General features: G+C 34.8%; 2 protein-coding genes across 5 annotated transcripts in view; one reads left to right on the top strand and one right to left on the bottom strand.

Annotated features, from left to right (window-relative positions):
- CSTF3 (cleavage stimulation factor subunit 3) overlaps positions 1-7,453 on the top strand; it is a 67,654-nt gene extending 60,201 nt beyond the window's left edge. Inside the window, exons 16-21 of the mRNA XM_081936167.1 lie at positions 3,832-3,901; positions 5,004-5,199; positions 5,318-5,471; positions 5,735-5,829; positions 5,965-6,025; positions 6,509-7,453. Of these exons, the coding sequence (XP_081792293.1) occupies positions 3,832-3,901; positions 5,004-5,199; positions 5,318-5,471; positions 5,735-5,829; positions 5,965-6,025; positions 6,509-6,711 (779 nt within the window). The 3' untranslated portion in view covers positions 6,712-7,453. The remainder of the gene's footprint in view (positions 1-3,831; positions 3,902-5,003; positions 5,200-5,317; positions 5,472-5,734; positions 5,830-5,964; positions 6,026-6,508) is intronic.
- The window catches only part of TCP11L1 (t-complex 11 like 1), a 44,863-nt gene that overhangs the window by 12,130 nt on the left and 5,050 nt on the right, over positions 1-27,683 (bottom strand). For 3 of the 4 annotated variants that reach the window (XM_081936169.1, XM_081936168.1, XM_081936170.1), the window contains 9 exons: positions 26,141-26,295; positions 22,173-22,305; positions 20,778-20,898; positions 19,323-19,543; positions 17,556-17,692; positions 16,612-16,799; positions 13,672-13,853; positions 12,673-12,845; positions 8,769-12,202 (listed from right to left, as the gene is read on the bottom strand). In XM_081936169.1, coding sequence (XP_081792295.1) covers positions 11,994-12,202; positions 12,673-12,845; positions 13,672-13,853; positions 16,612-16,799; positions 17,556-17,692; positions 19,323-19,543; positions 20,778-20,898; positions 22,173-22,305; positions 26,141-26,294 — 1,518 coding nt within the window. In that variant the 5' untranslated portion in view covers position 26,295 and the 3' untranslated portion in view covers positions 8,769-11,993. Of the gene's footprint in view, positions 1-8,768; positions 12,203-12,672; positions 12,846-13,671; positions 13,854-16,611; positions 16,800-17,555; positions 17,693-19,322; positions 19,544-20,777; positions 20,899-22,172; positions 22,306-26,140; positions 26,296-27,683 lie in introns of those variants that run through there. The other variant, XM_081936171.1, reaches the window with a different exon arrangement.

The raw sequence follows: 27,683 nt of genomic DNA, 5'->3' as shown, positions 1-27,683 counted from the left end.
GTGTGGAAGCTGCAAAAAATTTTCTGTACACCCTTTTACCCTTCCCTATATATTTTAAAACCAATAAAATTTTGCAGTAAAAAAATATATACTCAACACAGTTCAACTGTTCAGCAGTGACATCAAAATGAACTTTGACCTTGAAAAATGTGCTATATTATCCATGCGGCGAGGAAAAATGGAAAAAAACAGAAGGAATAGAACTGGGAAATGGAAATATAGTGAAAGCATTAGCAAAGGATGATGGTTACAAGTACCTAGGCATATTGGAAGCAGATAACATCTTGAATGGAAAAGTCAGAGTCAACACAAAAGGAATACATCAGGAGGGTGCGCAAAATATTAAAATCAAAGCTGAATGCTGGAAACTACATGGCTATGGATGAAGCATGTAACAGTGATACCCATTGTCATCGGAGCACTTGGCACCCTGTCCAAGATACATCAACAAATTGCAGCTTCCTGTAATAACACCAGTGGAACTGCAAAAAACTGCGCTACACGGAACATCTTATATTTTAAGAAGGTACTTGGTTGATACCTAGGACGCTGGCAGCAAATCGTATCAACCATTAGCACCAGTCACTGGTATTTGTAATGCATTTTTGCATTACATAATAATAATAATAATAGTAATAATAATAATAATAATAATAATAATAGTAATATTAACAACTGTTGACCACATACTCAGCTGCTATAAAAAATCGCGCAGACTGACTATAAAATGCGGCACAATTCAGTGGCACAAATGATCCACTGGAATTTGTGCAAAAATTATAATATTAAAACAGCAACAAACTGGTGGGAACATAAGCCTGAAAAAGTCATCGAGGGTCAGATGGTCAAGATCTTGTGGGATTTTCGCATACAAACGGATAAAATACTGGCGCATAATACACCAGACATCACACTGGTTGAGAAAAATAAGGTTACAATCATAGACATCGCAATACCAGGTGATAGCAGGGTCGCCGAGAAGGAATATGAAAAAATCGCGAAATACCAGGACTTAAAAATCGAAATCCAACGATTATGGCACAGACCAGCAGTGGTAATTCCAGTGGTAATTGGCACACTGGGTGCTATTACAAAAGCACTGGAATTACATTTAAAACAGTTAAATATTGACAAATCACCATCAGTCAAATGCAAAAGGCCACACTGCTTGGATCCGCACACATTACGAAAATACGTTACGACGTCCTAGGCCCCTGGGTGGGGCCCAACTAGTAATTAATGCCAAATCTGGCGAAACAACTGGCCGCTGTGATACAATTCTGTTGATGCAATAATAATAATAACAATAATAATAACAATAATAATAATAATAATAATAATAATAATAATAATAATAATAATAATAATAATAATAATAATAATAATAATAATAATAATAATTTACATCCACGCAGTGACACTGATAGACTATACCTGCCATGAAAATCAGGTGGCAGAGGATTATTACAAGTGAAGCAAATAGTTGAAGAAGAAAAACGTGCATTGGCTGATTATTTAAAAGAAAGTCAAGAACATCTATTAATCGAAGTAAACAACAAAAATCTACTGAAGGCCCAACAGATGAAACAAGAATACAGAAAAGATGTGATAAAATCAAGAATGGAGAGTTGGCAGAACAAAGTATTACATGGTCAATTTCTGAAAAAATAAAAGATAAAGTGAACAGTGAAAAAACTTGGTTATGGTTGACAACAGGTACACTAAAGAAAGAAACAGAGTCACTAATCCTGGCTGCGCAAGAACAAGCTATCCGAACAAATGCCATTAAGGCCAAAATCGAAAAATCCTCTGATGATGCCAAATGCAGACTCTGCAAAGAAGTTGATGAAACTGTTTACAACAGCTGCTGTAAAAAAATGGTGCAGACTGATTATAAATTGCGGCACAATTCAGTAGCACAAATGATCCACTGGAATTTGTGCAAAAATTATAATATTAAAACAACAACAAACTGGTGGGAACATAAGCCTGAAAAGGTCACCGAAAATCAGATGGTCAAGATCCTATGGGATTTTCGTATACAAACAGACAAAATACTGGCACATAACACGCCAGACATCACACTGGTTGAGAAAAATAAGGTTACAATCATAGACATCGCAATACCAGGTGATAGCAGGGTTGACAAGAAGGAACATGAAAAAATTGCAAAATACCAGGACCTAAAAATTGAAATTCAACGATTATGGCACAAACCAGCAGTGGTAATTCCAGTGGTAATCGGCACACTGGGTGCTGTTCCCAAAGCTCTGGAATTACATTTAAAACAGTTAAAACCTGACAAAATCACCATCAATCAAATGCAAAAAGCTGCACTGCTTGGATCCGCACGTATATTGCGAAAATACGTTATGACGTCCTAGGCCCCTGGGTGGGGCCCAACTAGTAATCAATGCCAAATCCGGCGAAACAACTGGCCGCTGTGATATAATTGTATAATAATAATAATAACTCAATTTACAATTGTTGGCAACAACAGGGTACATAGGATCAAACAAATTATTATTGTTGTTTTTATTGTTATGTGGTTAATATTTGGTGAGATTCACAGCCTTTGGGGCTGATTGGTAGCTCAACAGGTCGAGTCCTAATCAAGGACCTAGGAACTGTTAAGGTAACGTCGGAGGATATAAGTTGTTCCAAGTATGGTGGTTTTTTGTAGAGTCAGAATGTTCAAGTCAGGTAAATTTAGAATTTCCAAATAGCGAGGTAGCCCTTTAGGTATTGCTCCAAGGGCTCCAATTACAATTGGGACAACACATGATTTCTTTTTCCACAGTCACTCAACCTTAATTTGCAAGTATTTTGTGATTTTTTCTTGCTGTTTATCTTCAATTTGTGCATCACCAGGTATTGCAATGTCAATGAACCATACTTTTTTCTTTTCAATTATTGTTATGTCAGGTGTGTTGTAGGCCAAGTGCCTGTTAGTCTGGATTCTGAAGTCCCACAAGATCTTGACTTTCTCATTCTCTAAAACCTTCTCAACCTGATGGTTCCAGTGGTTTTTGCTGTACTCAAATCCAAACTTTTGGCACAATTTCCAGTGAATAATCTTAGCAACGCGGTCATGGCGTTGTAGGTAGTCAGTTTGTGAAATTTTGCTGCAAGTGGTCGACTATCTCATCTGTCTCTTTACAGAGACATTTGCTATTATTATTATTATTATTATTATTATTATTATTATTATTATTATTATTATTATTATATTTTATTCATTAAACATGAAGCTCAGTCAACTGAACATTCAAAAATGCATCATGGTATTTATGATGCATTTTTTAATGTTCAGTTCACTGAGTTTCAAGTTTAATGAATAAAGTATGTTGTTTTGTTGTTGCTGTTAATCTTTGGTGAGATTCACAGCCTTTGGGGCTGGTTGGTAGCTCAACAGCTCGAGTCCTAACCAAGGACCTAGGAACTGTTAATGTAACGCCGGAGGATATAAGCTGTTCTAAGTAGGGTGGTTTTTTGTAGAATCAGATTATTATTGTTGTTGTTGTTGTTGTTATTGTTATTATTATGGTCCTATGTACCAAAATTGAAATGATAGAAAAAGTGATAAGTTACTGAAACTGTTTCTACTTGTCTTGAATTAAGGGGGAAATTGTTGCCTTGTGTTTTTCCTTTTTTTCTTTTACAGATTTTTTTCTTCCCTTTTTTTCTGCATTTTTCTTAGTTTGTATAAGTATTTCAAGTATTTCAACCTTGTATTTTAAACTTAAATTTATTCTTTAAAAATTCTGTTTTTAAAAATCATACAAATATTTACATGTTTTCATCTTTGCTTTTAAACTTTGTTTTAAATAGAGGATAATAATACAAGAGTCCTGTTTGAACGTGTGTTGACCTCGGGGAGCCTGCCACCAGAAAAATCTGGGTAAGCTTTACCAAAGCTCCTTCCTACAAGTGATCTCTTTTGTTGTACTTATAAAGAGAGAGCTACTAAGAGAAGCAAAGTATGTAGCACATTCTGTGGGCATGCATTTTATGGATGCCCTCCCCGAGTCCCTGCGGGGAGAGGGGGCGGTCTATAAATTTAATAAACCTAAACCTAAACCTAAATGTTTTGATATGACCTGGCATGCTTGGCACTTTGACCCGCATGCATCAGAAATGAGTTTACTGTAAAGCACTCAGTCATTTAGACAGTGAGATCAGCAGCATATAAATCTAATTAATACATATATACATGAATGAATAGTTCCACCTTCCTGCATGCTTTGTACCTACATTCTTCCCCATCTCATCTGTGTTTATTCATCGAAAACTACAATAACGAGTTTACTGTGAAAGTCACTTGTACAGTGACATGGGTGGTATATAAATTTGATTAATACAAACATACATAAATGAATGACCTTCCTGGCTTTCACCGTACATTCTTCCCCAACTCATCTGTGTTTACTTGCTGAAAAATATTCTGTTTAACAAGTGATTTCCACTTGGACCGTATTTTTGGAGCCAAAATGCTGGGGAATTGGGTACATTTGTGGATTACATTTGTCTAAATTTAATAAATAATTATTTTGTCTGTCATTTTGCTCCTAAATGTAGTGAATTGTACAATCTATGCATGCAGCTCATTTTGTTTCTATTTTATTTGTAAGAGCTCTTCCACCATGGCTCCTCTTTATACATAAGCTGACTGGTTATAAGAAAAAAAATGACTGGTATTTGTATACAATACATTTAACATTAGACTAGAATAGTTTCTCATGCAAAGACAAAGTTGATTAGTAGCAAGCCACCAACACATACAATATTTTTTAGTAAACTTGTAGCAGTGAGTCTTGCAATAAATTGGATTTGAAACATGCTGGTTATTGAACAGTTGCAAAAGACATTGGTACTATTTTAGAAAGTGTAGCTAGAATATGCTTAAATAAGTATGTTTTCTATATTTTGATTTTTCTGTCTCTTCGGGGATATGAATTCATTGTTATTGGGTTATTTGTTTTCTTTGGTATTTTCTTATACAGAGAAATATGGGCTCGGTTTTTAGCTTTTGAAAGCAATATTGGTGACTTGGCTAGCATATTAAAAGTTGAGAAACGAAGGTTTACAGCTTTCAAGGAAGAATATGAGGGCAAAGAAACAGCTTTGCTGGTAGACAGGTATAAATTCATGGATCTGTATCCTTGTTCTGCCAGTGAACTCAAAGCTCTTGGTTATAAGGTAAGTTAACAGAGAATGTTACATTATGTCCATTGCACACTTTCATCATTTAAATATTTTTTAAAATGTATTTAGTCACATGGATTCATTAACACTTTTCTTTTAATGCAATTTCCAGGATGTCTCTCGTGCAAAGCTATCAAACATAATTCCAGATCCTGTAGTGGCACCTTCAATAGCACCTGTGCTAAAAGATGAAGCAGACAGAAAGCCAGAATATCCAAAACCAGATACTCAGCAAATGATTCCATTTCAACCAAGACATTTAGCACGTAAGATTTTGACTAAATTTTGTCAAGATAAAAAGAGAGACTCTCTGCTACATTCTGACTACAACTTTATTTTAAAAATGTTTTTCTAATTCATCCTTACACATATATTTCGTACTGCATGGTTTGAGTTATTTAATCTCAGATTTTTTTTGATTGCATATGATGCCTTGTAAGATTCCTCTCCAAAATAAATAAAACTCCAATCAAGCCTTTTTACTTTTGCTATAAAACCCTTCAGTTATTTTTGTGTTATTATATTCCAGCTCCAGGTTTACATCCAGTTCCTGGTGGGGTCTTTCCTGTTCCACCTGCTGCTGTAGTTCTAATGAAACTTCTCCCACCTCCTGTGTGTTTTCAGGTTAGTTGTAATATAATGACATCTTCTGAAGACTTTGGTAGTTTACTGTCTCATTTCATTAATATTGCATTTATTGAACTATAATGCTTTTATGTAAATATTCCTATTAAATGACTAATCTTTTTTTTTATGCAGGGTCCATTTGTGCAAGTGGATGAACTCATGGAGATTGTCAGAAGATGCAAACTTCCAGACTGTAAGTTGTTTTTCCTCTGGTCCCCATTTTGGAAGTGTCTGGTGGTAGTACATTATCACTTGTACTGTCCCTGCTCCATATCAGAGTATTTGTTTCCCACTCAGGACTCAGATAACTGCTTTCTTAGCCAACGGGTTCAGGGCTGGTGATATAATGGAATTTTGCTAGATTGCCCTAGACTGTTCTTAGAGAAATTGATCTGTGTTTGGGAAACGGGAAACTATAGATTTGGTTATGGTGATCCCCAGTAAGGTCATTTCACTGGGTCAGTGGCTGGCTGGATAAAAGGTGTTATATAAACAGGGTCATCCTTAACTTTAGGGAATGGCCATTTGAGCAAAAATATTAGACAGTATTCCATCCCTTTCTCCTTAATTACTGATGAATGTACTTTACATCTCTAAATATAAATCATGTGTATGTTCACAACTATTGAGCAAACCTTTTTTCACAAAACAAATTCTTTTCTTCCCTCTTCCAAAGCTGTGGATGAAGCTGTACGGATTATTACGGGAGGCTTGCCAGACCTTTCAATGGAAGGGAATGGACCTTTGGAAAATAATGCCCTTCTCAATAAATCTGTCAAAAGACCAAACGAAGATTCAGATGACGACGAGGAAAAGGGATCAGTGGTTCCTCCGATTCATGACATTTACAGAGCCCGACAACAGAAACGAATCCGATGAGGCATGTCGCAAATTCAGTTGTGAAAATAAAGGACTTGTAATATGTTGTCTCAACAAATCAAATGTTTAAAAAGAATTGAAAGTTTCTAACATGCATCTTCCAACTGAGGTTATTTTGTTACTGTGGTGCCTCTTTTATACCAGCTGTTTTTTCATCAGAAAAGGAAAAAGGCAGATGAACGGGCAAATCTTGTTCTGGCAGCAACTACACATTGGGACACAGACCACGCAAAATGTGTTTGCCATGTGTTTGGTTGGTCTTCAGATGTATCCTCACAAACTACTTGAATTCTTGTGGGGATTTTGACAGTTTTATTTTTAAAAACTGGAAAGCTTATAATGGGGAAATATTTTAAATTCACATTTCTGAAAAACAAACCATTCTCATTTTGCTCACATAGTGTCTGTCCTGCCTTATTCTTCATTTTAATTTATGGCAGAATGAATGGAAGCTGTTTTGTAGTTTAAAATAGAAAAAATGTTCCTTTCAAATAAAGGATCTCCTTAAAGTTACGTCTCATGAATTTTTTTCTAGCTGATACAAAAATTGTCTGATCTCAAAATCACTAATCATTCTAAATATTGAAATGAAATTGTTTGGTTTCGCTGGTGTTTACTTTTCCTTGGATAAGTGTATATTTAAGTTTGTCTTTAGCATTATTTTTCTGAGCATTATTTTCCTTAGACTTCATGTGTGATAAACTGATGTGAAATAAACTTTGAAGAGAAATGAAATCTGTAATCCAAAGATGCAGTTAATGATTGTATCACAGTATTAAAAATTAGGTAGTTGTCCAGAACATGAAAATTCATTCACAAAAGTATCTAGAAAAGGTCTGCTAATAATTCAAATAATATATAGAAATAAAATTATTCATATAAATATAGAAATAGAAAATGGTTTGCGATCCTTTTGAACTGAAGAGTTCCCATTTTCATTGACACTTAAATTAATGCTAGTCAGAAAATACTCAGGCATACAATAGTAATAATTGATAATTTATGGGAGATACAACTGGCTTTTCTGTCAGTCAAAAGATCAACATTAGTTTTGTTGTTGTTATGTAAATAATATAACCAGAAAATATTTGTTTTTTTTTTAAATTACAAAATAAAATGCTAATTACTGTGATACCTACAGATACCATTTTCTCAGCATACAAGCTAAATTCAAGATAAGGGACAAGATTTTGTTACTTGCCTATTAATCTTTAATTATATGGAAGGTATGAAATCACTTAGTATTTTTATATCATCTTTCTGACCTACTATTTTGCCCTTTCTCGGTACTTTTAAATCACTCCAGAGAAAGTTTACATTTCAAGTTGAAATCTGCAAAATGCAAATCTGATTACAAATTTCATATAAAAATGACTCACTCTTTATTGTTTGTACTATGATAATTGTCATATAGAAGTACTGTGGTCCTTGAAGAAGATAGATAACATTGTCTAATCCATGCGTTGTTGAGATTTTGAGAAGAATAAGACTTTGTAACTTAGCATCAGATTCCACTTCTTCTGCTCCTTGCAAAAAACACAAACTTTGGTCTCTGGAGAGATGCTGAAAGAATCTGAGCTTTGGGCTTTCCTATACTATTTGCCATCAACAAAATCGGAAAAAAGGAGCTGGTTTGGGTGGTCTGAGAGAGCACACGTAGATTTATTACGTAAGTCTATTAAGTAATAGACTTCAAGCTTCCAGGAATTTTACGGTTATCGCACCAAAGGTCCATTCAAGCACCAGGCACAAGGTACACCTTTGTGAACGGATTTGCCAAACCTGAATTGAATTTCAGTTCTTCAGGACTCTTGGTCATTCCTGTTCCTCTTTGTCACTTCTTTACAATGCGGGAGTCATTTTAGAAAACCTTGTTTCCTAAATAGTTGCCTATTTTAATGCAGAATTTCTCTTTTAGAGCTTAGTGTAAGGATAAAAATGTTAAAGGAAACAATGAAGCAAAACCCAAAGCAAGCATTTGTGAAATAAACAAATGTTTGACAATGGTGAAATAGAACAGCAAAAATTAGATAAATTATTGGAAACTACAACAAATACAAGCATCAAAATTAATTTATTACATTTGAATTACCATGTCATATTAAAGATACACATACAGCTTAGATGACAGCAACACTAAGGAAAAACATCAAGCTTGGAATATTAACAATTCAAAAATTCCCATAAACACATACTGTACATATCAAACAATTCTGATAAAATACTAAATTTCCACCAGAAGGGTTTTTTTCAATTGCTTTCTATCTTAAAGCAATAAAGTTGGTGGATGGATAAATTTAAATATCAGATAATAGTTAAAAATCTGAACACTAACTGATCTTGATGAAAAAGATTTAAAGTAAGGACTAATTTTCCAGAATTGGTGAGACTGAACTATTAGATTTGGTTTTACCATTTTGGGCTATTCTTTTAACGTTAGAAATACTAGTTTTAAACTACTTGTTTACATAGAACAAACACATTTGGACTACTATTTTTGCTTATTAAAATTCAGAGGCATCAAATTTCAAATGGAAGGCATTTGCAGGAGCATTCTTTAAATAAGAAAACAAATCCTTCACAAAGTGTTCAATGATATATAATGAACACCTTGTTGAAGTAATAATAAATAATAAATTCCAAATCTATTCTAAAACATTTGGCTAATTGTGCAACCAGACATAACAATAAAATTTGTATGCCACCCACCTCCAAGCATCTCTGTGTAACTCACAACAATGAACAAAGAATTACAAAAAAAGTTAAAGCAATCTAATAAAAAACAATTGGTTTGGTTATACTGCATCAGACCAATTATTGTTGCATTTAGAATACGATCAAATATTTTATTTTTAAGTAATTCTAATCATTAAAAGGATTATTTAAGTGAAAAAACAGAGATCTTTTGCTCTTTGCCAACAAAGCTCAGTCATATTTCACAGATGGCCACTAAACATTTGGATCCCGTATTGCATCTATCTTTCCAACTAAAGTTGCTCTGCTTTATTATTCCTATTTTTGAATATAACTTTCATTCTAACACATAACACACTTTAGTTCGGCTACCTTAATTAATACAATAAATAAATAGAATTTCTTTTATTAAACTTCGACACAGGAAAGCAATCCACTAGTAATTCTGCTTCAGAACCTGTTATTTTGTCAAAAACCCAGCTTGTTTCATGGTTATGAATTCTTGAAATTAGTTTTTAAGGCAGCCAAGCAAATTTCAATAAATTTATTGGAATATAATTGTATAAGAGAAGAACTATTTTAACTATCTGTAACATATGAATCATATAAACATAAACCTTTATGTTTATGTGGCATAAATAAATGAATGTTTTGCATCCAACTGAGCAAGAGATATGCATACATAAAAGCATCTTTTTCCCCTCTGGATTGAGCAGTGTTAGATCTCAGCATGTGAAATTCTGTGCTGCAGGCCTAACAGGGAAGGTGAGCCAGAATTCATTTCTGTCAACTGGGTGTCAAACTCAAGGCCCAGGGGCCAGATCTGGCCCACGGGGTGCTTAGATCCGGCCCGTGGAGCTGCCCAGGAAACAGCTTAGATCCGGCCTGTGGTGCCTCTGCCAGCAAAAACAGAGTTTGGGAGGGCTGCGGGCAGAGGATTGCAGGAGGTCATTGCAGCCAAAAATCGAGCTCAGGAGCCCATTTTCGCTGGCAGAGTGCTCGGGCCTCCACAGGCACCCCCATCACGAGCGACGCCGAGTTGGCTACGCCCACCCTAGCCAGGCCCACCCTGGCCCAAGGTCAAACACAACCCTAATGCGGGCCTCAATGAAATCGAGTTTGACACCCCTGATCTAGATAGATGACCACACTAATGCCAATATTTGCAACTAAAATTGCAATTGAACTGGAAGTTTCATATTTTCACTGGTGATGATACGAGCTACGACTTTAATCTGTATTTTCTTTTAATCCCAAACTTTTATGTAAATGATATTCAGTATCTTACTCAACTGCTTCAGTTTATAAAGGTTTGCTTGTCTTTAGTAGCATTTTATACTTCATTAATAGAAAACTAGGAAACTAGGAAATTATTTAATTGTTCTCTGAGATTATCATTATTTCCTTCTTAATGTTTAAAACTTCAGCACATTTTCTCGTTATATCTGGTGAAAAATTCTTATTCAAGGTCTCATTCGTATTTATTGCAAATAAAATCTACACTAATAGAAAACTAAGAAACCATTCTTTTCAAAAGAGTTCTCACAGGTCAAAAGAAAAACACTTCCTTGAGTCTACAGAACAGCATTCTTATGAATAGGGAAATAAAGAACTGGAAAATATTCTACAAAAATATATGATTTTGACCGAGTATCTGCAGGTACAGAAACAAATGCTATAGAAAACCATGGCTCGCAGAAACACAAAAGAGCCTTGGCTTGCAGAATATATATAAAGTGCTTTAACTACCAATATTCAAACACTGAATATGTGGAAATTTAAGTTGCAGATTTTAGAACAGGCTTTAAGAACTATATAAAGTACTAAATATATATATTAACCTGTTAGCATGTACTTTGCGTTATGCGAACAGGATGCTTTTTATAATTATCCTTATATGTTGCCAATGGCCATTATGGCTAATAAAGCTATATACCAAGCCAAAATATGTATATTTTAACATAATAATCACTGTTATTAAATTATTTGGAAATGTGTTTGGAAAGCTGTTTCTTTAAACATTTTTTTCAATAGGTGAAAGGTAACCACAATAAGCCAGCAATAATATCCAAGCACAATTTTCCATGTATTCACAATTCACAATTTTTTTCCATGTATGATTCTGCTTTGATAGAATACAGTAAATCACTTGATTCCTAAATTTATCTGTAATCCTAAACTATTGTCTGAAAGGAAGAAGTGGAATGCGGTGATGCAAGCCAACCATGCTGGGGACTTCTGTAAAAAGTCCAATTGGAGTATATGATCAGCACAATTCTTGAGATACTGCATTTTACCCTAAATGCATGAATGTATCTGCCCCAGGTAATGTTTTAAAGAGACGTCTCTGAATAGCAGTGGGCTGTTGTAGGGAGAGGTGACCCAGAAGGGTATAGAGCATGGCAGGACTGATTGTAGGGATCCTAAATGAACAACTAGTCTCTGAAGGAAACTTTCGTTTTCCAGCCCTATAATTTTGACAAAAAAGAGTAAAAGCAGACTAAAACAGCCTTCTGGCCCTGGACTGAAGCCCTATTGTTGAGGGACTGCATACAAGTGGACCTGGCATTTTTCCATTTTCTTCACAGCTAAGAAAACTCTTTATTCAATATTTTGCTGAGAATTGCATCATAATAAGGACTGAAAACTAGCTTGTTGTAGTCAACAAGGCGAATATACTTGATAGCAATCTCCTCCAGCTCTCTCTGAATAGGGCCCAATCCACCAAGCACCGGAGGTAGTGATTTCTGATGACCACAAGCAAGGTAATTCTCTAAAAACAACTGGATCCTTGAATCTTGAGAAAAGAAGAGAGTTAATAACACAACTTAACACAAGGTCTTAATTTATCTTGTTAATTTATCTAGAGCCAAACTAAACTTATGTGTCAAATAAATTAAAGGATTCTGCTGCTTTCTGATTCAAGAAACCTATGCCAATAATAAATACTAGAAGTTCCTTCAGCATAATTGCCTTTTTACTCCAAGTATTCTGGTCGCATTCAAATATATAAAATAGGTCATATCCTGTTTTTTATATATCTGCAATTATCCCAGGATAAAATCCTTAATCTTAAAATCATTTGGTTTGTTCACTTAGCTAAAAGAAATTGTTTATGGATATAAAAGATATGGCCTATCACAAAGGTTATCTCAAATAATTTCCACTTTTTTATAACATTAACATACGGCATGTTCTCAAATATGAATATGAACTTGCAGACAATTATAAACTCTGAACAAATCTCATTTCATCTATAATGCATACCTATCAGTTTGCATACAGCATTATCAGGATTGGCAAGAGCCTGGATTTGTCCTTTAAGCGCAGTCACTTTTTCAGATGTAAATGGTGTGAAGCCATGCTGGGAAAGGCAACTGTTAACTTCAACACAAATCTTTTCACTTATGACAGCCAAAGTTTCATCCAAGTTGAAGGAACTAGAGACAAAGGTTGGAAGAATTAAAGAATGATAAAAAGCTTCCATATATTAGAATAGCTCATGTGAAACTTTAAAACTGATTATGTATCAGCAAAATAATAATCCTTGCCCCAAAATAAAAACATCTTAAGTCCTGAAGAAGAAAAATGGCATTAATGGAAACTATGCCATAATTTTTCTGCCTTATAAATATACAGGTAGTCCTCGACTTACAGCAGTTCATTTAGTAACCGTTCAAAGTTATAACAGCACTGAAAAATGTGATTTAGCCATATTCACTTAAGAACAGAGTTATTAACTTACCAACTGCAATGTGGTTAACAACAGTGGCAAGAAAGGTCATAAAATGGGGCAAACTGACTTAACAAATGTCTCGCTTAACAACAGAAATTTTAGGCTCAATTGCAGTCGTAAGTCGAGTATTATCTGTAATAGGAAATTAAATTAATAAAGAAATGACAATGACAGAAAGTAGCATTTCCTATTCATACTAGGAATTAATTATGAGAGGGGTGGGGGGGGGGGAATTAAAACCTGTATTTTTCAAAACGCAAATGTCAGTTTATAGCAGCTTTAGGTTAGCTGGCTGGCTAAGAATACAGAATCTGTAGGCCCAATAGACCAACTTGTTTAATGCTGAGGTCAACTGATTTTAAGCAGATTTCTTATTCCAAGTTAAGAAAAATCTACCAAGCGAATAATATTCCCAATAATTTTAAGGCTTTTTACTATAAACACCTGAATCCTTTCAAATAGGTAGGCCTAAACTCAAAGTTTCATGTCAATAGCATTCAGCATTAAACCATCATGGACCAGATACTCACGGAAGGTGTAGCCCTGTCAGCAATACTTGGATAGCCGTTTTGAGCTCGTTGGTAAAAGCTGGCAAATCAGCAAGAGCTGTGCCTGATGCATTGAATGTGACCAGAAGAATAGCACCAATTAGAATAAGCTGGTCCAAATCCAGCTGCATTTCCTGGAAACGGCTTTGGTCCATTAAGACAGTCTGCAAAAACATTTTCAGCATAAAAAATGGACTAAGTTTGGAATATAAAAAATGACAAGGTGCGGTAAGAAAGAAATCTCATAGCCTAACGTAAGTGGGCTTATTCAAATTCTTAATATAGTTAACTTCCAAACTATTCTAGGTGCATCAGTCTTTTTTATCTCAAGCCACAGTATACATGCATGGATTCCTTTTCAAAAACCTCAAGTCAACTTATAAACTGGCTGAAATTAAACCTTTAGTAAACGCAACACTTTCAGATAAGTAAAAAAGAAGTAAAAAGTAAGAGGAAAAGCAAATGTAAAATTATACAAGATCAATGGATCAAATGTTATATAATTCCCTCTGATCAATTACTATTATATCTCAATTCAAGATACACTTCTCTATAATGTCCCATTGAGCTTCTTCAATTAAAAATCATGAGAAAGTTGAACCCTGCCCAGTTCATAGTACTATAAAAGGTACTGGATTTCACCACCTATCTCGAGGTTGTAAATCTGTTGTAGTTAAATCATTCTATGCAAAGTTCATACCAATGAACAGAATGTTCCAGTTTTTAATTAGCTGATTTTTAAACTACAGTATGGGAAGGAAACCAATATAGATTTTTTTAAAAATCATAAATCAAGACATGCCATGTGTATCAAAATATATCAATCAAACATAATTTATTTACAGCAATTTCTGTGACTGATACAACTAATAAATTATGGGTTTAACTTTAAAATCCTAGCTCGGGACCACAACCTTTGACTTATATAATCTAAACCATATTCTAAGAACTGACTCATGCAGTAAGCATTGTATTTGGTTACATGCATATGCCTAAGACAAAGTGTCATTTTGGTAATAGCTCAAAACTGAGCTGAACTGAAGGAGCTTCCTGGATGACAAGCGAAATGTCTTCAAGGGAAAAAAGTCCAGTTGCCTCTTGAAAAAGCACCTTTGGGACAGCTCAAAACTGAATTCTCATTTGCCTCAATGTTGAGATTCTTATCAGTGCTGCTTTGAACAGTCAAGTATTACACAACAGCTTCTCAAATAGTCAATAAACTTACTGATATTGGTATTAAATTGTCTCAGTTTTGTGAAGGTATAGCCTCTTTCTCAAAACTCCAAGAAACACAATGATAAAAAGGCAATTAGTTCTCTATGAAAATAAAGGATCTAGTATCAATGTTATCTATATGTCATTTCACTTAGGTTTGCTCTCTAATGAGTACTAATAATTATTTTTCCATGAGGATACATTTATTTATTAGATACATATGGCGACTTATTTTTTCAGTTAAAAAATACTTTTATTACAGATTTTAGAGCAATAAAAGATACAAATTAAAAGGAAAGAGAAAAAACGCAAGAAAAAGAAGCATTAAAAGTACTCCCAAGTGACTTCCCTCCCTCTTCAGTGCAAGTATAATATAACCTCTTTGTTTCCTCTTACCTAACAAATATAAAACTCTTCATCCCATAAGCTATCTCTTAACAATAGTCAAGTCAAATATGTAATGACTTCTTCAATCCAGTTATCAGCAAAAGATCCAAACAAAGCTCTAAAATTATAATTAACATATATAAAACTCAGCATTCCACATATCAACTCTTAAGTATAACACAATTTAATTTAAAAGGCTTTCAATGATCCCAATATCCTAATGCAAGCAAACTAAAAAAGAAACGTCAAGTTTAATATGATAAAGATAAACCATTTTTCCTTTGCAAAAGACAAGTTCTACTACACATTCTAAATAGCAAATAGTGACTAGAAATAGCAAATTATCCTGTTCAATATATGTTCCATATCTCCACTCTAACTCATAAGCACATCCACATTTTCACAAATATATAATTCCAGAGTAATATATAATTCCAGAGTAATATAAGACTAAAATTTAACATAAAGTCAAATAATTTCTCCCTTGAAAGAAAAAGTTCTCCAAACTTCCTTACTTTGAAAAAGTAAAAGTAAAAAACAATTAAACGCAAAATCAGTTTAATTATATTAGGTAAAGTAATTATAGGAGAAAAGACTTTTAATCATATTAAAATATGTCCAGAATCATTTCATAGTGAAATAGGTGGCTATAAATTTAATAAATACAAAAATTAAAATTAAAATGTAAGTGAATCCAGAGAAGAGAAAAAGTGAGAAAAAAGAGTATCTTCTCTTGACAACCTCTTGTGAGTATTTGTACTCTCCTCCACAGGAGAGTTTCTGAGGATTTTATTCTGCTAGTAATAGCTGACTCTTGGGCTCATCTCCATTTGACCCAATGACTTTGAAACGTTTCCATGATCGTATGTCCAACATGACATCACAGAATGCAGTTACCTTCCCACTGAAGTGATACCTATTTATCTGCTCGCACTTGCATGCTTTGGAATTGCTAGGTTGGCAGAGCTGGGGCAAGAACAGGAGCTTGCCCCGTCGCATGGCACTCAGGTCTTGAATCTTTCCAGTCAACAAACACAGCATCTTAACCACTGAGCCATCACACTTCCTCTCCATAGCTACCTAAAAATAAAATGGAAAGCTCCAAAGAAATGGGGCTTTCTATGCCTCCTCTAAGAGCCTAGAGGTAAATACTCTTTCCCCATCATTACCCACTAACCTCTAGGATAATGTTTTCTTTCCTTGCATTAAACTCTTCATTGCCTTAATAGGAGGGGTTAAGAACAAGGGTGATCTAAAATCTGTCCTAGGATTTCACACAGTAGTTATTATCTAGATTTCAGAAATTGCAGATATAGTTACTTCTGGAAAAGGCTTCTGCAGATGATTCCACTTGAGTAGTTGGATATATGCATGATTTTGTACAGCGACAGGACTCAGTGCCGGAACTCTACTGGCAGAGGCAGCATCATTATTACTAGCACAGTCAACTTTGGATTGTAGATCAACCATGGCTTCTTGCAGCCATTCAGTCACAAAATCTAAGGAATCTATTTTAAAGACAGAGAGAGAATTTTTCTTTCATTCAGTCATTACTCCACCAATGTATTTATTCATTTAAAATAAACCTATACTGCCTTTCGAGAGTGATTTCTGCAACTAAATACTCATCATGTGCCTGAGATCTTTCTCCAATAGCTCATACCCCCAAAATATTGATAACCTCTCAAATCCAGGTTATCACACACAGCCCCATAGAAGGAAACAGGAAGGGCTTAAATCAGGTCCACAAGTGGAAGGGGTCATATAGTGATCATAAAATTGACAGGTACCACCATTTCTTCTGCCCATTTAGTTACTCATTATCAAAACTAAAATATTTAAATAATTATGGCTACCATTATTGTCCATTTTCCCCAGGACATTTACAATCGTCCAACACAAGAGATAAATTCCACTTCGGGGAATAGCTGCCAGATTTACATAGCAAAGGCCATGAAATCCAGTGTAATTTTTTTTATTTGGATCTATAATATATAAAAATGTGGGAAACGGCACTGACTATGCAGGCATTTGGTGGTAGTTTTTAATTTGTTTTGACTTGCATCATTTTGGATCAGGATGGGGTGGGCGAAACAGGAATTGGGGGCATATATGGAGTTTTTTATTTGATATTCTTTTGATTACTGAACAGTTAAGTAAGTTGTTAAAAATGAAACTGAATATTCATGCTGAATTTACTTCATAATTTCCATTTTAACAATATAAGTGTATCATTTAGTAAAGGAAGGCAAGAAAAATCATACTTGGCTGTTTTTCATACAGTTCCTGAAATTTCTTTCTTTCATATTCTACTGACTGCTGCATTAAATGTGGCCTAACGCTACTGACAGCAAAATTAGCCATGTCCATTTTCATCAAATCCAACACAGAGAAAATTGCTCTGCAAAAAATAAAGGCACATTAAGCTTTTCAAAATTTAATCATACTTTTAAAAAATGAAACAAGTCTTGAACAGTGAAGAAAATTAACTAAGTCAATTTAAGTCAACTAAAAGGAAATGAAGAATTACTCTTCTTTCAAGGAAAGCTTATGGAAATAATGAAGTATTATCCAATAGTAGTTACAGCGGAATAATGCTTTATATATTATCCTTATTACAAAGCTCACTAGAACTTCTGATCTGAAAGTCCCATAATATGGAGATATATTGCTTTCAGCCTTTGTATTTGGAAATTACTGAGTGAGATTTGAATTACATTTGAGAGATACTAAATTGAGAAAGCTTCATTATTTCGCAAATTATCTTTAAATTGCAATCTTATATCTATTCTCTGGGGAGAAATTTCCATTGAATCAATTTGAATTGATTTCCGAAGAAAGGCAAATAGCATGATTTTACTTATTCTGAGAACTGTAGCCCAGTTCCTACTGATAACATATGCCCACCTCAGAACAATACCACTTCTGAATGCTAGGGAAGATCTGCCGTGATGAAATGCTACCCATCAGACAATTCCTTCTACACAGAAAAATGGCATGTGATACAAAATCCCAAGCTAGTAGGGCTCCCCCCAACATGTGGGGCTTTTTTTCTGGAAGGAATCCACATTTATAGTCAGAGGAGCCTTTAAATAAGAGAACTCACTGAGACTGGGAAAGAAAGAGACGGATTTCAAAACATCACTGACAATCAGATAAATGTTGCACTCCTGAGCTTATCTAGAAAAGGACACTTAGCCCTTAGGGAACACATTCTGGGGAAAAGAGGTTCAAACAATTCACAAAGAGCCCACTATTATGAATTCATTCATAAATGAAGGTATGGATTTTATTTAGTTTGCAAGGTTCTGCATGATAATCTCCCATTTCTTGACTTTAAACCTGATTAACAAAACTGTGTGAATCTTTACAGGTAATCCTCAATTTATGACAATTGAGCTCAACATTTATGTTGCCAAATGAGACATTTAAGTGAATTTTGCCCCATTTTACGACCGTTCTTCACACATTTGTTCAGCGAATCACTGCAGTTGTTAAGACAGTAAAGTAAATCTGGCTTTCCCATTGACTTTGCTTCTCAGAAGGTTGCAAAAGGAGGATCACATGACACCACGGCACTGCAACGGTCATAAATATGAACCAGTTGCCAAGCATCTGAATTTTGATCACATGACCACTGAGATGCTGCAACTGTCATAAGTGTGAAAAACGGTCATAAGTCACTTTTTTCAGTGTCGTTGTAACTTCAAATGTTCGCTATGAACTGTTGTAAGTTGAGGACTTCCTGTACTTATTTAGGATCTGCTATAAGGGGCTTGAACTTTCACCTTAAAGAACTGGAAATACATCTCACTGCAAAACATTACAAGAATTATTCTTAGCCAAAGAATATTCTTCCTTTATTATTCCAAATTTTCTTCATTCTTAACATAACGTCCCCAATAAAAAGCAAAGAAAATATATGCAAGTAGTCCACATAGCATTTAATGCCTATTAAAATAATGCAGCTGTTTAAGCTATTTTGAAGTGAAGACTTATTCCTTTTTTTTTTCTTTTCCCCCCTCTAGCACCTGAACAGGGGAACAATTTCACGGATGTCTTTCAACTTCTGGATTTCTTCATCTCTCGAAGGAGCACAGAGTGTCCCCATCATTCCAATGATGAATTCTGCCAGCTTAGAAATGTCAAGGGCACCATTCTCAGCCTCCTGCTTTATCAGCTCCAGATCAAGAGCTTCGGTAATCTGATTCCTTAATCGAGTATGGCCAGGCAGCAAAAAAGACAAGAGAGTCTGAAAGAAAGCAATATCCTTTTTATTAGCTCCTAGTCCTAATTACACTGGTGTCATCACCATTCAAAAATAAAAACCAGTACAGTACAACATTATGTTACTATGAAAAGTGGTCATATAAAAATGTAAGGTCAAATGATTTTAGGTTTTCAGAGTTTCATTTATTGAAATTGGACATTTCTCCAATTGCATTCAAGATGCAATTGATTATGGATTTGTGCTCCATTTTTCTTTTAAAGCCTCTTGAACAGCTTGATTGGGGAAAATTGAAAAAAAAGCAAATGAAAGTTAAGCAATTCTCTTTCTGTATGCCCTATATTTTTTGCAATACTATTCTCTCCCAACATCATGCTACAAAGAAGCAATTGGATAGAATTTCAATATGGTAGGTAAAGGCTTATCTAAAAGGTTATAGCCATTATACAGCCAAATTGAAAAATCTTGTTCAGTCAAGTGGCAGCCTAAATGACCAGCGTAATGACTCAGTAGTGTCAGGTCATAAACCAGATAATTGGAAAATAAAAAGTCCTAGTACATTCATTTTAGAGCAATTAATGGCAGATCTTAAAGGAGTGAGAAGAGAGCAAAGCAACAAAAGCTATTTCAAAACTACAAATAAAGGATTTGCATCGCCCATCCGTGTTTCCAAAGCCCGAGAAAACAAATAGATCATGGTTTTAAGACAGTAAAAACTTTCTTTAATGGATCAAACCAGCGTTCATCTATCTCAGCATACTATCTTCCAGTGTTCCAAAAACTGCATCTGAATATCAAAATGGGACACAAAGGCCCAATTTTACATATTCATTGGGTAATCCATGTATACTAGTCCATTGCTTTTGAATATTTTAGTACTTTAAGAATACTAGCAACAATGTAAATGGGATTATTTGGAAGATAACACATATAAATTGTCCTTGCTTAATGTTCAGCAACAATTTGAAGTTCTAATGGCACTAAACGAAGGGACTTATGACCAATCCTCAAAGTTCTGTCGGTCACATTGCCTCCACAGTCACATGCACACAATTGGGACTTTTTATATTTATGACCATCTCCTGCTGCCACTGCTGTCCTGCCACTCTGGCTGACTAGCTATTCAAAAAACTGTGGAGATTACTAGTTGTACTACTAAAGCTGTATATAGATTGCTGCTACTTCAGTTATTTTTAAATAATTAGATTTGCAGATAGACAAGAAACATTCAAATGACAATAAATACTTTCTATCTTACCTCTTTAACTTCTCCTACAAGTTTAATTGCGTGATCATACGAAGGGGTTTTTTCCTTTAACTGTGTTTCCAAGCAATCCCAAAAAGCTTTGTGGACAATGTCTCTTACTCTTTTTTCAAAACTGGTAAGCAAAATGAAGATAAATAAACAAAAACATAAGATTAATATAAAAATAATCAGCAAATGGGACTTAGAAGAAAAGCAACTCTGATGTGCAGTTAATTGAAAAACACATTATAAGAAAGGCATGGGTAAATATCTTGCCAACAAACCCACAAAGATTATGTATTAAAGAGGGAATCACAATAGAGAAGAAAGAGGCAAGATAATTTCTTGCTAGACTCAGTGACTATGATGGCAGTAAGAGAAACTCAGCAGATTTTATTACATACACACACACACATACACACACACACACACACAGAGTGTGCGTGCCCACTCAACCTCCCCGTCCACCTGCACATGAATGCACGCCCCCCCCCCAATGCATGCACATGCGACCCCTTTTCAGGCTCTGGAGGCTTTCCTGAAGTCTGGGGAGAGTGAAAACAGTCGCCCCCCCCCCCAAGACCCTCCAGAAGCCAGAAATGGATCGTTTCCAAACTTCAGGAAAGCCATGGGAAGCCACCAAATATGACTCAGAGTGCCATAGGTTCACCATCATGATCCTAGAGGGTCATGTCTTAATCCCATCACCCTGGAGCTGGAGGTCTTTTGTCTTGTAGATAGGATAGCTCAGTCCTTCCCAATGTGTACCAAAATATCTACTGGGGGGGAGGGAGCTAGGTTTCTGTTTCCTTTAAGATTTTTAATTCTCTTTTAGGGGAAATATTTTATCCTACCTTTTTAATATTTCCTAAAACATTTCATTCTTCTAGGAGGGGTGGGTGCTAACTTTCTACACATGATTTTAAGAATTTTTATTTTTCTACATTACATCATCCATGACAACTATTCTTCCTTCTGCAAAGCAATCAACGCTTTGGCAAGACTTGCCTAATTTCCATTGTGTTTTAATAACTGATAGAACACTTGTGTTGTTCGTTTACCATGTGCTTATGAAATACAGTGTGAATTTCACAAGTATTGTATTTTTGCAGTTGTATTTTAAAAAATGATTATGTTTTACTATATTTTCTTTCGGTCTTAAAATTTCCATGAGTATTCTTCCATAAAAGAAAAATATGCTCTCTTTAAGACTGAGTGTAATGGACTGTAGAAGATTTTTTTTTTTTAAAAAAAAACTTCCATAGTATTGGTCTGAGCATGTTGGAAATGGATTTCTTAACTGCAGTGATCTCACTTTTGGAGCCACTGGTCATGCTTCTTTTCTTTTAAGATTACGAACTATAGCCCAACTCTAGATTTTTTTTCAATCCACAACAGGTCTCTTACCTGTTTTCTGGCAAGTCAGCTGGCTTAATCTGAAAACCTCTATTGAGAACAATCTCATGGGCCAAGGCCATGTTTGTAACACCTTTTGCTGTATCCATCAGTTCCTCCAGTGACACAAACTGAGCAGGGCTAGCTGTGGACCAAGAAAATATGCTTCAGCAAAGTATAGCCTACTATAGTTGAACGTACAATCTGATCATTTCAATCAAGATATACAATACCTGAAAGCTGTAATATAATCATGTATTATACATATGTACCCAACATGCTATTCCCTTTCAAAATGAAGAATCTTTATTCAACATTGGGAAGATAGTTAAGAAATGCTATGTGAAAAAATTCTTTTTTTAATAAATTGATATAATTTATCCCAATCTTGTTATGCCAACATCTTTCATACCTGTCAACACATTTCTGCTTTTGCAAATCATCCTAGTTTTTAATTATTTCTACACAGTAATTCACAGTCATTTATTCTTTAAGTTTCTCACTACTCTAGTTTTAAAGGGTGTTATAAACTCCACATACAAACATGTTCTTGGTCTTCTTTTTTCCCTCATCCCACTCACTCTTTATATATGATCGAATTATTTCAGATCTGGCTTGCACATTGTTGCCAGGCATAAAGCCACTTGACAGTCTTCAAATTTTGCACATTTGCTCAATCGAAATTTTGACAAGAACCTTCCTAAACATACGTACTTAGATTACTAATGTTTATGTAAATCTTTTTTATGAGAAAACAATATAGGCGTTCTTCCAATCTTCATGCACTGATACAACCTTCACATATGTTAAAGAAACTGCATTGCCATTCATAAACAAAAGCACATCCAAAGTTCAACGTTTTATCAATTAAAGCAGCTGCACCAGCACTTCACAGTACTTAAATTATTTTTCATTAATTTCTCTGCTTGGAACTAACTTTTAGTTCCTTTCAATTTCACACTCTGACATATTGCTATCATTCCCATTCAAATCTCTATTTTTTTTCACTTTGCTTTCAACTCAAATTATTTTATCACTTTTTTTCTTAATGTATTCATCCTACTGAAGGCTCCATCTTTAGCCTTTTTCACCTACTTCTAAAACAAGTGTCTTATTCATATCCAAATCACTTCACATTTTCTGAGCCTCTTTTATTTGCTGTTTCTTCTGAACACTCTTTGGAACTATTTTTATGTGTGTGTAACCATAATGCACAAATATACATTCAGAAACGTTTTATTCAAACATCATTTTTAATATCATTCTCTTATTATCTAACTACTTATTATTATCTAGCTACTTGTCTGTCTGCTTGCATGCCTATCTGCCAAATTCCCCATGTTTCTTCAGCACTGTCAAATAATTATTTTCATGCTATTGTAAGCAGCTTGAATATCATCCTTTCTTTCTTTTTTACTTACCATTCATTCTATTGGGAAAATCATCTATTTTTTAATACAGGACTAATATTTTCTGTTCTTATAGTCATTTTATTTTCATTCTCATTTCTTTATTTCCCTATTTTCTCATGTCTATTTTCATCCCAAAACAATTCTCAATGTTACAAGGTAACAATCTGTCTCGTTCTAAGCCTCTTGTGAACTTCTCTCAATGCAATTCCTTAAGTTTTAAATTTTTACAGGTAGTGAAATGATGAGGCTGAAGCCATGTGGGAAGAAAAGATGGGCTCCATGAGCAATCACCCAACCACTGCCTTATCAATATTTACTGTACTTCATATTTAATACAATACAATACAATAGTAGAGTTGGAAGGGACCTTGGAGGTCTTCTAGTCCAACCCCCTGCCTAGGCAGGAAACCCTATACCATTTCAGGCAAATGGCTATCCAACATCTTCTTAAAGACTTCCAGTGTTGGGGCATTCACAACTTCTGGAGGCAAGCTGTTCCACTGATTAATTGCCCTCACTGTCAGGAAATTTCTCCTCAGTTCTAAGTTGCTTCTCTCCTTGATTAGTTTCTACCCATTGCTTCTTGTTCTACCCTCAGGTGCCTTGGAAAATAGTTTGACTCCCTCTTCTTTGTGGCAACCCCTGAGATATTTATTTATATCCCACCTTTATAATTTTTACAAGTTAACTCAAAGCAGCAAACATGTCTAACACACCTTCCTCCTATTTTCCTTACAACAATTCTGTGAGGTAAATTGGGCAGAGAGAGAATGACTTGCCTAAAGTCACCCAGTACAAGGACTAATGGTGGGTTACAAAACTAACAAATAAATTATAGACATAAATGCAGCTGAATATTTAAGTATAGTCTGAAATGTTTTACGTGTTAAACTTCCTAAGAACTGATTATGTTGTACCAATATTTTGGGTATTAGAAGGAAAATACAACCCAAGTACTGCATGCTAAGTATAAGGAAGTCTTTATAAAGAGCCATGGTGGCATAGTGGTTGGAATGCAATATTCAGGCTAACTCTGCCCACTGCTAGGAGCTTGATCCTGACCGGCTCAAGATTGACTCAGGCTTCCATCCTTCCAAGGTCAGTAAAATGAGGACCCAGATTGTTGGAGGAAATATACTGACATTAGAAACCACTCACAGAGAGAATACCACACTGTGAAGCGGTATATAAGTCTAAGTGCTATTGCTATTAATATCAAGAAGCCTTTAATTACGATGTTGATATAGTTCTAACAGAATCCAATTCAAATTTTTCATACTCAATCCACAGAAGATTAACTTCACAACCTTTGAAATGAAAAAAAAAATCTGGCTTACCAATGAGTGGTTTTTACTAATGAAACCTGGGTGTAAGCATATGTATGTACCATTTTTCATTTTTCAGAGAAAACATGGTCACAAAAAAATGAAGGTGTCCCCCAAAAGAAAGGAAATTGAAATGTTGGGTAAATAAATTATTATTATGATTGATTATGATTATGATTATGATTGTGATTGTGATTGATTATTATTTATTTATTTGTTGTTGTTGTTGTTGTTGCACAGTCAGCCAGGTGTTTGGACTTAATTTGGCATTTTTATCAATGTATTGATTATCATTTTTTTCATTATCATATCCATGCTTTGAATAAGAGTTAGTGGCAAATAGAGATTAAGGATAAATAAAGAACCATCTGTGCAGGATGTAACAGAAATGCAAATGTAAAATTGAATCAGTATTTAGATCTTAATTCAGAAAATCTCCCAGACTGGAAGATAGGGCAGTTTTATGTTAGCCAAACATTAGCTTGCTAGCTAGATTTTGTAAAAAAAAAAAACATTTATCAGGACATGATACAGTATCATAGCAAAGATTCTAATGTATACATAATACATATTAAATATGTGTTTATTTTAGTTAATTTGTGATCAAGACCAAAATATCAAACACAATATAGTCAGAAAAAAACAAACAAAAGGTAACACCTTCCCCAGGAAATTAATAATATCATGAAGCATCAAGGCAGAGATAAATCTGCAGTAGAATGCTGCCAAAATTAATCTTAAATCTGTCATATAACAATTATAATCAAACAATCATAGCAAACCCTGTACTTTTCTGCAGGCATTTTTTTTTTAATTCTAGCCAAACCAAGCAAGAAATTAGTAGGGGCAGAATTAATTCACAACATTGTGGCTGATTAAACGGGCAGTGCAACACAATGTCCAAGAGTATCTTGATCAACCTGTTTGAGGAAGGGCCCAGAGGACATTGTGGTGACATACTGTTGAATCTTCCCTCCAGAAACATAAATGGGAAGGCATTTAATCTGGCTAATGAAAGGATTTTTCTATAGAGAAATTAGGTAAAGAAAAAGATCCCACCATTGCAGTAAAGAGGCTTTGTTCCACTCTCTATGCAGATTCAGGTAATTTTCTTGGAAAACACATTCATAGTGAGTAGTTTCTAAGATTTTGAGTTGTGGGAGATGTTCCATTTATCAGAAGAAGGTTACATAGATGTACAGAGCAGTGATAAAAAGTATTTTATCAGAATAATTTTGCTTACCCTCAGATATGTTGCTTCTACTAGGACTTGGTGTGGTCTGTCGAATCTTCTTTCGGACACCCTGTTCTGCATTTTCCACATGGTCGTGTTGATTATCCTCTGACACATCTGATTTTCCTTCAGTTACATTTGGTATGTTTGGATCCTGAGACATCCTTAATTTTGGCAGTTGAGAAAGATGGAATTAGACTTATCCATATAATTTTACCATTGCTGCCAAATTCTATACTAAACCGTTACTCAAATTTACATCTACCACTACTGATGTAATCTAATTTTTAAAGGTGAGAAAAGTAGCATATTAAAATAACAGTCTAGCAGTTATAATAATCATAATTCAATTTCTTTTAAAAATCAGCATATTTGATTCTGCAGATTAATAATTACATGCATGGAGTGTGCTCATTTAATAAACACACTCACACACAAGTTGGATGAAGTATTTTGTTGGCGAACAACGAAATCCTAGGATTGTTTTCAAATGAAACTAACAACCATAGATAGATAGTGGGGGGAAAGAGCATTGCACAAAATCTTTGTGTTTGTTTATATTTTAATTCTATTTTTCGTTTTGGAGTAGGGAACCTTAAATCCAATACCACCTTGTTTTGAGATATTTGTAGTACCCAAGACACCAAGTGATAAACTAGGCAACATTCATCACTCAATGAACTTATGCTATACTGAAGTAATATTCTGTGAAGGAAATGTTCTGAAGATCAAACAAAACACACAATTAACTTTGAAGTCAAGTGGCAATATGTTATTGGCTATGGACCAAACTGATTCCAATTAAACTAGAATAATATATTACGCAATAGCATCTCTCATCCCTGCAAGAGGAATTCCTGCCTAGGCCTTGTCTCAGACTTTTAATTAAATATTAATCTAGTTGTCCAAAACATAAATAATTACAATCTCTCTGAGTACACTGACCGCTAATGGAAAGGCAGAATCCTTTTTTCAAGACACCAATTTCTGAGTAGAGTATGAAGGACAGTGTTTTTGTCATCTTTCTGCACCCAGCACAGAATGAAACAAAACTTATCCCTTGCAGCATTTCCATGCTGATTAGAGGGACAGCAGCACCCTACTTTGTGTATAAATGCAAACCAAGAGATAAGATGCTAAGGGAAAAGGGGTGGTCATATGACCAATCTGTTGTGCTTTGATTCCAAAAGAATATCTGGCATGGCTGTACACATAATATAGAGACATACTGACCAGCAACATACAAGCATATCTATATCTCTGCCAGCAGAGAAAAGCACATAAGTTGAGTTTATGGATGGTGAGCACCAAGCAGGCCAATGAAATGCTATATTTTTCTATACATTGTTTACTTCTTTTATTGTAAGCTGCCCCGAGTCACATATGTAAGATGGGCAGCCATATAAATTGAATAAATAAAATTTCCACCAATTTGTTGGATTTCTTGCTTACAGTTACTGCTTATTTTTTTATACTTTTCTATTCAAGAGTGACTGGCAAAGGAAGGATGGCCTATGAGTCTTTTCTGCTCTATAATGATGACTGAACTGAT

This window comes from Natrix helvetica (assembly GCF_964273705.1).
Source record: "Natrix helvetica genome assembly, chromosome: 1".
In the NCBI taxonomy this organism is placed as follows: Eukaryota; Metazoa; Chordata; class Lepidosauria; order Squamata; family Natricidae; genus Natrix; species Natrix helvetica.
Note: the sequence above shows the minus strand (reverse complement) of the source record. Positions and strands in the feature narration are given on the sequence as shown.